Source organism: Portunus trituberculatus, chromosome 7 (assembly GCF_017591435.1).
Source record: "Portunus trituberculatus isolate SZX2019 chromosome 7, ASM1759143v1, whole genome shotgun sequence".
Classification (NCBI taxonomy): Eukaryota; Metazoa; Arthropoda; class Malacostraca; order Decapoda; family Portunidae; genus Portunus; species Portunus trituberculatus.
In genome coordinates, this window is record NC_059261.1 from 360,129 (window position 1) to 375,128 (window position 15,000).

General features: G+C 41.9%; 1 protein-coding gene across 1 annotated transcript in view; it reads right to left on the bottom strand.

The window, feature by feature from the left end:
* The window catches only part of LOC123519224 (deoxynucleoside triphosphate triphosphohydrolase SAMHD1-like), an 85,835-nt gene extending 73,508 nt beyond the window's left edge, over positions 1 to 12,327 (bottom strand). The window contains exon 1 of the mRNA XM_045280350.1: positions 11,439 to 12,327. Within this exon, the coding sequence (XP_045136285.1) occupies positions 11,439 to 11,593 (155 nt within the window). The 5' untranslated portion in view covers positions 11,594 to 12,327. The remainder of the gene's footprint in view (positions 1 to 11,438) is intronic.
* Positions 12,328 to 15,000: the final 2,673 nt, after the last annotated feature.

The window sequence follows — 15,000 nt, forward strand, 5'->3', positions numbered from 1 at the left end:
GATCCGAGTACTGGATCCGGATCCACCGGATCCGACAAGGCAAGAGAGATCCGATTACCAGCCTCAGGTACTCGAATCCACTGACGATTACTTGTTGGCTGAGGCGAATCCTGACGAATCCGGTACTCGGATCCAATGACAATTACTTTCCTGGCAGAGGTGAATAATTCTGATGGATCTGGCGATCAGTCATTATTGTTTTTCGCTTTTTGGGCTTCATGATTTAATTATTGGTAAAGAAAAAATAAGCAGTATTAACTAGAAATATATCTATACAAATTAGTCAGCGAGAGACATTTAGAATATGAATTTAGTGTTGCCATTCATGCCTCAATTTCTCCGAAGGCTGATTGGCTGATACGCTGTGACCGTGTGCCGTCAGAACGTACCATATAAATAGTCCCGCGTAGGGGGTGGAGTTACAGCAGACCAAACGCTCAATCATCACAGAAATTCATCTTGCGCCTGGATCAAGCCCCAGTGACTTTATCCTCATACTGAAGCTCCCTTCTTATCACCCATCTATTCTTCTTCTGTCCCCACTTCCCCCCCTCCCCATCTTTCTTTCTAATTCGGATTCTGATTCTGGTGGAGTTTCAGTTGCAGCCTTGACACCACAGAGACAGAAAGAACGCAACACTCGTCATCATAGCCATATGCCCATAGAATTAAGTAATTGTAATAAATCTACCATTCTTCCTCTATTAAACTGCGTGGTAATTGTTTTCCAGGAATTATTAGTTTCGTCAGTAGCCTATCAAAGGTCGTGATTCGTCTGAAGGCAAGTACTCGGATCCCGCTGTGGGACTCGAGTACCACCGAGGCTAAACGATTACCGCGCGGGGAGACGAATCCAAGCAGCGAGCCAAGTACCGCGCTGCTTGGATTCGTCAGAGGGCAGCCAGTCGGATCCCGCTCTCAGGCAAATCCAGCGCCGCGCCACCCCATGCTCAAGTACTCGGATCCGGATTCGGATTCCACGGATCCGCCAGACCAAGTAATCGGATTCGTGAGTACATAAAAAGTTAGATCCTGCCCAGCTCTAGTAGCCGTATGTGCTAGCGCGAAGAGAAGAGCCGCACTGAGTAAACAATTTAATATATATATATATATATATATATATATATATATATATATATATATATATATATATATATATATATACGCAATATGTTTTATGTAGAAATTACGCTAAAACTTAATGAGCGAGTATGCGACTAACCTGCTCACACAAAAAGAAGAGCCGCACTGAATGTGGGAAGTTCCTTTCGCACCCTTTCTCACGCTCAAGGCCACCTTGTAGGCCCTGCTTCCACCCTCCTCCCAAACATTTTTCATTCGCTAAAATAGAACTATTGTGTAGTACTAAAAGTTATTTTAATTGCCATTACTAATGAGGTTACACTAATGGAAAACATTTTTCGGTACAGTTAAGGTCTACCTCTACTTAACAGAGTGAAAATTCGTTAACTTCTGATCTCATAGCGAGTGAATTTAATGCTTTTAATTGATGAGCTTGCTACTCTCTTCCTCTGGGACGCGTCAGCGATTCCTCATACGTCTGTCTGTATGCTTCGTGATCACGTGTGTGCTACACTTAATAACTAAAAACTTAATATTATTATTCTCGGCACTACATTATTGATATCAAATTTTCGCCTAAAGAGAAGTTGACACTTAAAAAAGTTTGTTTATTCTCCATATTATAATTTGAATCAAATATCTAGAGAGACTTGACAGTGCTGATCTTCCATCTGTAATGTTTATAAAAAAATGTTTATAAATGCCAAAAAGGGTGAGACAAGAGTTTTACCAATTTGCCTTCATTTCTCAGGGAAATACATTAAGGAGACAATGATTTATTTTTTCAGCGAAGCTTTTTCATTATCACACTCGTGCATGAAGTTACTGTGACACATAACTGCTTAGATAAACTACGATACTGATAAACTTGGTTGTCTCTTAAAACTTGTAGAGCCAGATGGATAGATGGATAATGATAAATAGATAAATAAGTAAATGGATATGTAAATGAATGAAAAATGGGTAAACAAAAATCAATAAAAAAATCAATTCATCAATAAAATAGTAAATAGATATAATTTATAGATAAGAATTAAATGAAATAGACAAGAAAAATGACAATGAAATCAATGAGTAAGTACAATATATAAAACCTCGACTAAACTGCCTCCTTTTCACGACCTTACCGCTCCTTGTATGCCCCATGAAACTCCGTTCTGCGCAAACCGTGCGACCCTGCCACGATTCAATTAGACGGCGACTGAGCTGCATAAGTTCTCAGCATGCTGAAAAAGGTCGCCAAAGTATGACGCCCTTCGCTTCCTATCCATGACCCTACTGTCTTCATGTAGACCTTCCTGCCTCCTCCTGAGAACCACAGGTGTAGCAGTAGGAAGTGGAATGTCCATGGAACGCGCCAACTCCGCTTGCGTGGACAGTGTTAGCTCTGCCAGGCGCATGATTCATTATAATATGTAGGACGCGGGAGCAGCGCATGTCTCTTCCACCAGATTTCATACTTTCAATAAAAAAAAAGAGATGTTTCCATTGAATTCGTATTTTAGATTTGGGAAACTGTCTTCCATATGCTTGCCGAAGCAACTTTTATAATTTGTATTGTAGAAAGGTTGGTGTATAATACACTATAGTCAAACCACGCTCTGGAGTCACTTTGGGGGGGGGTCGGAAAAGGGGACTTCCCAGCTACAGCGTTGCCAAATCTCTCCCAGTACTAGGGCAATTAAAAAGGATTAGAGATCGCCTGACCCTTTTAAGCCTACACCACCCCACCATCTCTCTCTCTCTCTCTCTCTCTCTCTCTCTCTCTCTCTCTCTCTCTCTCTCTCTCTCTCTCTCTCTCTCTCTCTCTCTCTCTCTCTGCATAATTTTGTAGAAAAGGGTAAAGAAAACTCCCAAAAAAACTTTCTAAATAATATAACATACCTATTCTGCTTTCGACTTATTTTCCACACCACCACTGAGGTATAAGTCAAAGTTCTAAGAAGTAGTTATATACGTTGTATATAAGTTCCTTCTCTCGGCTGTGTATTGGTCCACCACGATTCGTGACGCTTCCTTCCATCTGGCCAGGTGATGAATGAATGACCCTGACCCACCTTAATCCCCGACCCCTGACCTGCCTGCCTTCCCAGACCTACCTGACAACCCGCAAAATAGCTTTGCCACGTGTCGTGTTATTTATGTATGTATACTAATTGTTATTATCTATATTACAATACTACAGTGCATTCATAACACTACAAACCCTTATTGAATCTAAAAAAAAAAAGTATTTAATGGGAAATAAAACATAAGAATAATTAGTAAATAGGTGACGAATGACACGAAGTGATATGTGTTGGGGCTGATTTGGCATAGTGGCGAGCCGGGGATTTACCGCAGCGTCCGCACCCAAAGTGACTCCAGAGCGTGGTTTGACTAGTAATAATTTTACAACTTTATCCACTGTTAATTATTCTCCTTGTTGCTGAACTGGGTAAGTGCACTGTTAAGATAGTTCTTTGACTACATAGGATTTACCTATATGGTTTCTACATAGACTTTCATTTCCTTACTTAAGTGTCGTTTATATCGTGGAGATAAATTTATCCGAGTGCAACATTTTCACCTAAACCTTAATTTTAGCAAAACGATGATGATGGATATTGTTGCAACAAAAACGATAACAATAATAGCAATGATAATATAATAAATAACAATAATGATAATAATAATAATAATAATAATAATGATAATAATAATAATAATGATAATAATAATAATAATAATTGATAATATAATAATAATAATAATAATAATAATAATAATAATAATAATAATAATAATAATGAAAAGTAATAATAATAATAATAATAATAATAATAATAACAATAATTATAAGAGTAATAATAATAATAATAATAATAATAATAATAATAATAATATTATTATTATTATTATCATTATTAATATTATTATTATAGTAATGATAATAATAATAGGTAAAAGCTTTTGCCTTATAGACTGAGCGTATAGCCTAATACTTTCTTTTTCCATGGTTAACTTTCACGGAGCTAGATACGTTTACAGATATCGACAGTTGACGGGTTCCATGGACATTCCACTTCCCACTGCTAGTGCAGTAGAAAGTGGAATGTCCATGGAACGCGTCAACTGCGCATGCCTTGGTACGATAACTTGGGCGTTCCATGGACGTTCCACTTCCTACTGCTACACCGGCGACCAAGCCAAATTTATGTGAACAGAATGGTCAGCAATCAGTGGAACCGGTCGCGCGCGCTTTCTGGGCCCCAGGGTTCTCAAGCGCACGGGTTTGAATCCTGGCCACGGTCCGAGATTAGGAAGGGCATCCACTCGGGGTAACGGTTCTGAAATGCCAAAATCAAAATCCTCCTGACTCTTCTGTCAAGAGGCACCGTCCTAGCCCTAATATAATAGGGGAACCGGACGTAAACCGAAAAAATAAAAAAAATAAATGGTCGGCAATCAGTGGAAAGGGGGAAGGGTAAAGAAAAACCTTCAAAGAGAAGGCGACGGGGTTATCTTTAACGTCCACGAAGGCGACAAGGGACCAAAGGTGAGAGACGTGGTGAGGAAAGACGAATCCTCTCACTCGCCACCTAAATGCCTACGCAGTCCACCCGTGGCGAGAGACGAATTCATGGAGACAAAAATATATGCCTGCAAGCATGCTGCCAAGGCGATTGCAGGGGCTGATCGCCGTAACCTGCAAAGTCTGATCCCTCTCCTGCCACAGCATAACAATCTCCTCAGCATTCAGATACCTGGAAAGGCTTTCGCGCTCCACCTCCATTAAAAATTAAGCCATCGCCACAAAACCAGTCCGGTGTTACACACCAGATTCCTCCAGAAGACGCTGTAACAATGATCGTCAACGTGGACAACATCCGGAGGGATAAGATAGACGAGGAGAGGAGGATGAAGTCGTGGACATTGAGGGCGAGGAGGAAGACACGTGATACCACTGTCACAATCAGCCCTCCGTGACGAGCAGAAGTTACACGGATCAATCCCAGACCACGGCCGAATCTCCAGCTGAAGACGGATGGAAAAACCAAAGGAGGAAGAGGCGAAAACTGATCACCAATCTAGATCCTTCTACTAAACCACCTCTATCTTCGTCTTAAACCACATCTCACCCCAGCCCAAACAAGGTCATCCCTGCCGCTGTTTTGAACAGTTCACCGACCATCCGGAACTGATCTCAAAACAAAAAGTTTGGCTTCATTCAAGAAAAATTTCTGTATGGGAGCTACTATCATGACACCGAGACTTTAACCGGTGTTATCATCAGGTACTCAGCAAAGTCATTGACATCATAAGAGAAAGCCACCTGCAACACACACACACAAGTAATCTCCTTAGGGCACATAGCCCAGCTAAATATCATGTCAATGAACATGCAACAACGATAAGTATTCGCTACTTCCTGTTATTACTCAGAGGAGGTACGTGAACCGCTGTGAAGAGAACTATGAGGATATATTTCTGGATTTGGAAGCGGCTGGCTATCTTATGTTGCCACAGGAGCCTAGTTGTGCCTTACAGGCGGAGTTGTACTTGGAATGGGAACTACCAGTAGTACTTAGACTCAGGCTGGTGTCCACGCGGCATGTGGATGTGAAACACAGGGCTCGAGCGTGCACTTGGGAGGATGTACGGGATCCTTGGTTTGACGAGACAAGCGCTCAAGCTGCCTTGTCATTGCAACGTTGGCTTTTGCTTATTGGAATGATTTGAATCCCTTTCTGGGGAGGGAGTTCCCTTCTTGGGAGGAGACCAGAAATGTCCCCAGCTCAGACTGGACTCTCATTATCTTGACACCTCCCTCAACCCTTCCTACATTAACATCTGCAACATTCATGGTCTTAGATCTAATGTTCAATCTGTGCAACACCACCTCTCCTCTACTAAACCTCATCTTCTGTTCCTCACTAATACACAGCTCTCTGAGGCAACTGACAGTAGCCCCTTCTCTGTTCCCTCCTACTTTCTCTATTTTCATTTTTGTGCGAAAGCTGGGTGTTGCGTTTATGTACTCAACGACTTAACTTGCTTTCATGTCCACACTCAAGTCTTGAATCTTCCAAGTTTTCCACCATCTGGCTTAGATTGAACAGTCACTTTCGAACTAAATTTCCATGTGTTGTCTATCTCTCCGCTAACTCCTTTGACTATAGTAAATTCTTTGACTATTTAACTTCCAAACTAGAGCACATTTCGCAGACATCTCCATCCTTGGAGATTTCAATGTTCACCACCAGCTTTGGATTTCCTCTCCCTTCACTGACCATCCTGGTAAACTAGCCTTTAACTTTGCTATCCTCCATGACCTAGAGCAACTGGTGCAACACCCTACTCATATTCCTGACTGTCTTAGAGATACGCCCAACATTCTTGATCTCTTCCTCACCTCTAATCGTTCTGCTTATGCTGTTACCCTATCTTCTCCGTTGTGCTCCTCCGATCACAATCTCATTTCTGTATCTTGTCCTGCTTCTCCAATTCCTCTTCAGGATCCCCTAAAACGGAGGTTCCTCTGGTGTTTTGCCTATGCCAGTTGGGGGGACCTGAGTAGGTATTATGCTGATTTTCCTCAGAATGATTACTGTTTCCGTGTCACAACCATCTCTGTGTGCTGAACGCATAACAGAGGTGTTAGTGTCTGGCATAGAGGCTTACATTCCTCATTTTTTTTCTCTCAGCCTAAACCTTCTAAACCTTGGTTTAACACATCTTGTTCTCGTGCTATACGTGATAGAGAGGTTGCCCACAAAAGGTACTTGAGCTTTTCATCTCCTGAATCTCACGCATTTTATATTTCTGCCGGAATCATGCCAAGTCTGTTCTTCAACTTGCCAAACACTTTTTCATTTTTCATAAATAAAAATGTCGGAAACCTTGAAACTCCAACTCACTTCGTGACTTCTGGCATCTGGTCAAAAAACATCTCCAACAACTTTACTTCTTCAGCTTTCCCTCCTTTATTTCATTCTGATTGCAACAATGCTATCTCATCTGTCTCTAAAGCTGAATTCTTCTGTCAAACCTTTCCTAAAAATTCCAGATTTTGGCTTATTCCTCCCTCTCCTCCTTCCTCTGACTATTTCATACTACATCAAAATTCTTCGTTATGATGTTTTCCATGCCCTCGCCGGCCTAAACCCTCGGAAACCTTATGGACCTGATGGGGTCCCTCATATTGTTTTCAAAAACTGTATGTACTTCCGTGCTTGCACCCTGCCTGGCCAATTTGTTTTAATTATGTCTATCAACTTCTACCTTTACTTCTTGCTGGAAGTTTGCCTACATTCAGCCTGTTCCTTAAATAGGTGACCGTTCTAATTCCTCTTACTACTATTCTTTAGCTTTAAATTTCTTGCTTGTCTGAAGTTTTTGAATCTATCATGAATAGGAAGATTCTTAGACACCTGTCACTTCACAATCTTCTACCTGATCGCCAGTATGGCTTTCGTCAAGGTCGCTCTACTGGTAATTTTCTGGCATTCCTTACTGAGGCTTGGTCATCCTCTTTTAATTTCGGTGAAACTTTTGTTGTCGCGTTAGACATATTTAAAGCTTTTGATAGAGTCTTGCATAAAGCTTTGATTTCAAAACTGCCCTTCTATGGTTTGTTTCCTTCTCTCTGCAACTTTCCAACCGTTCTATTGCAACCGTGGTACACGGCCACTGCTCTTCTCCTAAAGCTATTAACACTGGTGTTCCTCAGGGTTCTATCCTATCACCCACTCTCTGTTATTCATTAATGACCTACTTAACCAAACTTCTTGCCCTATCCACTCCTACGCTGATAATACCACGCTACATCTTTCCACATCCTTTCAAAGACATCTAACCCTTCAGGAAGTCAACAGATCATGCAGGGACGCCACGGAATGCCTGATTTCTGATCCTTCTAATATTTCTGATTGGGGCAGAGAAAACGTAGTAGTTTTCAATGCCTCAATAACTAAATTTCTCCATCGATCATCTCGACACAACCTTCCAGACAACTAACTATCCCTTCTTCTTCAGTAACACTCAACTGTCTCCCTTTTCCACACTGAATATCCTCGGTCTGTCATTTACTCATAATCTTAACTGGTAGCTTCACATCCCATCTCTTGCTAAGATTGTTTCTATGAAGTTAGTCGTTCTGCGGTGTCTCTGCCAGTTTTTCTCTCCCCTCCAACTGCTAACTATGTACAAGGGCCTTATCCGTCCTTGTATGGAGTATTCATTGCATGTTTTGTGGGGTTTCCCTCATACAGTTTTATTAGACAGGATGGAATCAAAAAGCTTTTTGTCTCATCAACTTCTCTCCTCTGACTGACTGTCTTCAGCCTTTTTCTCACCGCCGAAATGTTGCATCTCTATCCATTTTTTATCTGCTCTGATCTTGCTAACTGCATGCCTCCCCTCCTCCTACGGTCTCGCTGCACAAGGCTTTCTTCTTCCTCTCATCCCTATTCTGTCCCTCTAATACAAGAGTTAGCCAGTACTCTCAATCATTTATACCTTTCACTGGTAAACTCTGCAACTCCCTATCTGCTTCTGTATTTCCATCTTCCTATGACTTAACTTCTTTTAAGAGAGAGGTGTCGAGACATTTGTCCCTTATATTTGCGACACCTGACTTATTTGACCTATTAGGGAACGTGCATTTTCAGTGTTTTGTTTTTTTTTCTAACATTTTGTTGCACTTGACAGTGTTCCCTCTTGCATAAAAAAAAAAAAAAAGAAGCATTAAACTACATTCTCACCTCTTCCTGCCCTTCATCCTCACACCTCTCTTCACCCATTCTTTCATCCCAGTTTGTTACAATTATATCAAACATATTAATTTCCCTTTGGATTTTTAAGATTGTCTGTTATCTGCATTACCTTACGAAATACTTTTGCTTTATTGTTACCTGCCATCAGGGTACAGTTAATCTTCCTTAAAAAAAACATCCTACCACGCCTACTTGACTTTACCTACCTCGCTTCTTTATTTACCACCATAGTGTTGAGTCAATTTTTTTTGTAGCTTTTTGAGGTTTGTACACTAAACACAGTACTACTGATTTATCGTTCATTAACATCTACTTTTTCTAACATCTACTGTTTTGGTATTCGTTTTAACTTTACTGTTAATACTTCATAATGTATCCCTAACGTACAACTAACGTCTCCTCCATTTATGTTTTCCCTGTCTTTATAAAACAGTGTAAAATCATCAAATTTTTACCTCTGGATGAAATAGTTTCCCTGGTATGTTTAACCAAATTTCTGTTGAAGCAATAATATAGTTTTCTATACACGCCAACCCTCTAAGCAAGAGTGTTTCATACAAAACACTTCTAGAATCTGCTGTTCTTCTTTTGAAACTCATGTGCTTTATATTTCTGCCGGGTTTGATTCATTAGTAGCAGATTTAACCCCGGACATTGAACGTTCAAGGCAACACTAGAGTGAATCTTATAAAACTCCAACATACGATGGTGGCTTTTTTGACATCAACCGAAAGTACTACTTGAGTCTAGCAGCTTGTTACTGGCTTGTTCGTTGCAGTGTTGCAGTGTGATAGGAGCATTGACTGGATGCAGTGTTCCTGAATGGGCCATGCTTATTAATTTTATGGATTCATGTCGTAGAACTTTGGCAAGCTGGCAGAAAATAAGGCTCCTTCTCGTCACTCCAGGAGTTTCTAGTGGTTCATGATAAAACATGCCCTACGTTATACTTAGGAAATACCTGGAGCTGCACATGAATATCCACAAGGCCAAGTTACACTGCGCCTCCACCTCGCATTGCCTGGGCACAAAGAGACTCAAATACCAAGATCCATGGGGATGGCACACTGATATGGCTTTGGTAAAACAAAACATTTGTTCAGACTGAACGCCAAGGGCCAGTTGTGTAAGGGGGATCGCTACATTGATCCCTACACCCAGGGCATCAAGATGATATCTGTAGGCTGTGGGGATTGGATGGAACATGAAAGTATGATGAACAAAATAACGTTACACAAACGCATGGGAATTTGTGTGACAGCACATCTCCAGACGTTCTTATTGTCTATCATACCGTGCGACTACCACTGTTAATAAATTTCAGAAACCAGTGGCTGTCTACCACAACAGCAATTGAATGGTCGGAGAGGAAACTTAAGATGAAGTTGAAGAGAGAGAAGGATAGAAGCCGTAGGTTGGTAGTTTAATAATCTAAACTCTCTACCAGACTCTATCAAAAGCTTTTGATATATCTAAAAAAGCAAAAACAAATGTTTCACCAAAATCTCTAAAAGAGATGTCCAAGACTCAGTAAAGAAAAGCCAGATCACCGTCAGAGCATCATTGACAGAAGTCATGTTGGTAATCAAATAGAAGACTGAACAAAGACATGTTTAAAAATCGTTCTATTTAAACATAAATAAAAACAAAAGAAGACATTCGATGAGAAACATATTAAACTATAGGGTGTTTTGAAGGATCGTTTTATAGGAAGGATTGAAGAAACAGGAAAAGACATAGAAATGAGATTCTGATCGGAGGAGCCCAACGGTGAAGATAGGGTGACAGCATAAGCAGAAGAATTAGAGGTAAGGAAAAGATCAAGAATGTTGGGAATATCTTCAAGACAGTCAGGATTACGAGTAGGGTGTTGCACCAGTTCCTCTATGTCATGGAGGATAGTAAAACTGAAAGCTTTATCAGGATGATCAGACAAGGGAGATGAAAGCCAAACTTGATGATGAACATTTTAGTCTCCAAGCACGGAGATCTCTGTGAAGGGAAAGAGAAACTGAATGTTCTCCAATTTTGAAGTGGATTAGTCGAATAATTTCTTACAGTCAGAAGAGTTTGGTGAATGGTAGACAGTATAGATAAATTCAAGTTACTACTACTACTACTACTACTACTACTACCATTACTACTACTACTATGATAACAGTAACAACAACAACAACAACAATAACAGCAAAATGAACTACTACTACTACTACTACTACTACTACTAAGGAGGTGGTGCCGTAATGGATAAGGCGGTGAGCGTAGGATCGGGCTGACGTTCATGCGTAGGTTCAAATCCCACCACATACTGCTTTGAAGCTATGCCATTTGTCTAGTGGTTTAGAGTTACCTGCATGTCACCATGATACCCAGGTTCTAGGTGGTTACACCAAAGATGCGTTTGGGAGATGGTATGGACCCTAATATGAGTACCACTATAAATAAAATTGCCTGCGCCACTAATGGGCGAAGCTGAACAGCGCTTCCCACATATATTCTTCAAGTATACCTACAGGCGGTATAGACCATAACATGAAAAAAAAACTACTACTACTACGTCTTTTATCATTACACACACACACACACACACATACACACCTTAAACGCTGGAATTCTTGGGTGTCCACCACGACCTTACAGGCGTAGGGTATTGCAATGGTACCGTGCACAGCATCTTGGAAGACTTTGGTCTCTTTTTTCAATTTCTTAACTTTTGGCTCCTGCGAGTCTTCCAGATGACTGATTTTTTCCATTGTCTTAGATGTTCACTTATGAAACAACCAATGCAAAATGAGCGACAGTTGCAGAAACATTTGCTTTATAAGGTCATCCAAACAGAAAGGGGGCGTGATTGGAAGTGGTTATGGTCTATATCATTTATCACTTGTGTAGATAAAGACTGACGTGTTCAGTATCTCGTTAGATATGTATCTTTTTTTTTTTTTCCTTTCATTCTGAGTGACATATATACAAGATAATATGTTTATCACTGATTAGATCCAATATGTATAATCTATTTAGTGCAGATGAGGTTAAAAGTAAGAGAAACCTCAGCATTGTTTTTTTTTTTTTATTTGTGTAACTAACTCTCTCTTTGCAAGTGGTATTGCTCTAAAACTGGACTCTGGCGCTCTGCGACGTTTCGACCTGTCTCTGAGGTCATCTTCAGGCAATCTGAGATAGGCGGAAAGAGAAGGCTTGGACTTATTGCCTATCGACTGCACAAGAGTCATTAAGGCAAATATACCAGCTTGTGGCCAATCCTTAGCTAGGGTTGAAGGAAAAACACCACCAATCTCACCCAGTAACTGCCGTGGCTCAGGTTCGAACTAACACCATCACGGCCACGAACCATGGAGTTAGCCAGCCCCCGATATGTCAGGTGTTCAGCGCAGCTAAAATGGGGTGCTGGTGGCTCGAGTCCACGTAAGCTTATTTAGCGCATTGTCTGACTGGTTGATGAAAATTGCTAGCAGTATTTATATATATATATTTTTTTTTTTTACTGTACGGAGGACTTACAGATCCCTGGTTTGACAATTTCTAGTAAAAAGAGAATGTTTTTGATATCTATACAAATGCGGTATATATATATATATATATATATATATATATATATATATATATATATATATATATATATATATATAGATAGATAGATAGATAAATAGATAGATAGATAGATAGATAGATATATTTATATATATTTTGGTGGGCCGCTGTGTGCAATCATCATCTTTTGTGTAGTATCAGTAGTATACTGTATTGTAGTGGTTGTAGCCACACACGCTAGTGTCTGTGACGAGTATCTGGACTCTGTGTGGCTGTTGTCACCCGTAGGTGGTGTCTGGGCTTGTGTGTACACCACCGGATGTGCTGTACACATCATATATTGTAGTAGTCGTAGGCTAGGGGTGTCAGTCTGACAGGTGTTAGGAAGCACTTGTCGTAGTAAGATAGTATAGTAATATACTGCGCGTGTTGTCCCAGTCTGTGATTTATCACAGTCTGTGGACAAGGCGTGTGGAGAGGCATTAATACTTCATAGAGAAGTGGGTGGAATTGTCCTTGTGGGCGGTTTCTCTAGGGGCTATTAAGGCCTCGCCCTGTTACACATAACATCTACCATTTATAAATTCTACTTGGTTGGGTACAGGAGGAGAAGGAGTTGCTAAGGAGATTCCCTTACAGTGGGGGAAGTTATACACTGTTGGCGACCTTGAAAGAACCTGAGGGTTACGGCTGCTGTGAGTTATAGTAGTGGGGACTCTGTGGAGTGTTATATTCCCCACTGTACTGACCGTAACAAAGTTGGCGATCTTGCCAGGATAACACTCTAGTGAGCTGTAGCAGTTAACCGCAGCCGTGACCGTAACAAAAGTGGCGACCTCGCCAGGATAAACCAAGTGCTTTTATAGTGGTGTAGTGTATTGTGTGGGGTATTATTACTTATATTATTTTATTGTTTGTGAGAACGAGTCCCTGTGAGCACCATGGAGGGAGTTACTGGCCTTTTCACCTCACCAGTGGAGGCTAGCGGTGACTCACCACGTGGGTATGACGAGTCAACCGCGCGTGGGGTCAGTGAGGACGCACGTATGTCTCATGATAACGGACGTGGCGGTCCCAGTGAAGGTGATGTGGGATATATTAGCCCTGGCAGAAGTATCGGAAGCAGGGGAGGCTCCCGACGATCTAGTCCAGCAAGCAGTATTGCTGATAGTGTCCAGTCAGCTGCCAGACTGGAGGAACTGCGATTGAAGCTGGAAATGAGGAAAATGGAGATAGAAGCAGAAGAGAGGCGAGAGTTGAAGAGGTTAGCTGCTGAGGAGAGACGAGAAATTCAGAGACCAGCAGCAGAGCAGGAGGCTAGAGAGGTGGAAGAGAGACGAGAGTTAAACAGACTAGCGGCAGAGAGGGAGGCAGTAGAGATGGAGAGAGAGAGAGGGCAGATAAAGATAAAGAGTTGGAGTGGGAGAGAACTCGCCATGCTGTAAGGACGCCTGGAGTTGTTGGTAGTGTAGAAGGAGGAGGAGAACAGAGTGTAGAGCGTACTTTAGTTCAAAGTCTCCAGCTCGTGCCTGAGTTTGATGAGGCTGAAGTGGCTGAATGGTTTGTTCGCTTTGAGAGGAAAGCCAAGGAGTTTGCTTGGTCTCGAGAGAGAGATGGGTAGGCTTGGTTGCGAATAAACTCAAGGGAAAGCCTTGGAAGTTTATGATTAAATGTCAGCTGATGATCTGGATGATTATGAGGAGTTTAAGGCTGACATCTTGCGGGCATATGAGCTGCGACCAGAAGCCTATCGCTTGCAATTCAGAGGAAAGAGGAAGCGAGCAAGTGACTCCTACCTCGAGTGTGCTCGTTCACTGGAGCAAGTGTTTGAGAGGTGGATTGCAAGCGAGGGTGTTGACTCTCTCGAGGCTTTGAAGGAGTTAGTAGTTATGGAGCAGTTCATTGATATTGCTGATAAGGAGCTGGTACCTCTGTTGAGGAGAAGAGGTTTAGGACTTTGAAGGAGGCTGCTACATGGGCTGATGATTATGTGTTGGCCCACCGTCCTGTGCAGCAGCCTGGGAGTTGGAGTCGTAAGGAAGGTGGTCCTAAGGGAGGCCCAGGGAGTGGTGGCAGTTCTTCCTCGGCTCTCCAGGCCACTTTAGGCGATATACTGGATTCGGCAGTAAGATGGGTTTGGGAAAGCCCCAGGCCCCACCCTCCTTCTTCTGCGAAGGATGGGAAGGCGGCCCTAAAACTCCCAAGTATGATTACCAGCCTACGTGCTATCACTGCCGAAGAAAAGGGCATTTTAAGTTCAATTGCCCAAAGTTAGTAACAGCTGAAACTCCCAAGTCCTCGCAGAAACCAGTTGCCTTGCTGGTGTGGCCAGACCAAGTTTGTGGTGATGAATTGACTGCTCCTTCAGGCTTTAAAAGTGAGAAGGCACGGCGTGTGCCTGAGTCGTGTTTGGGAGAGGGAGAGCAGGTTGGCCCACCTGTTCCTCCCCCTGTTGCCACGCCCGCACCTAAGGATAGTGAGCTCCACTGGTGCCGTCCTTTCCTGTGTGGAGGCACCGGTGGTACTGCGTGATACGGGTGAACAGCAGTCAGTGTCCCGAAATGTCACTGGTAGGAAGGTGACATCTAGCTAGGCAATGTTATGTCGT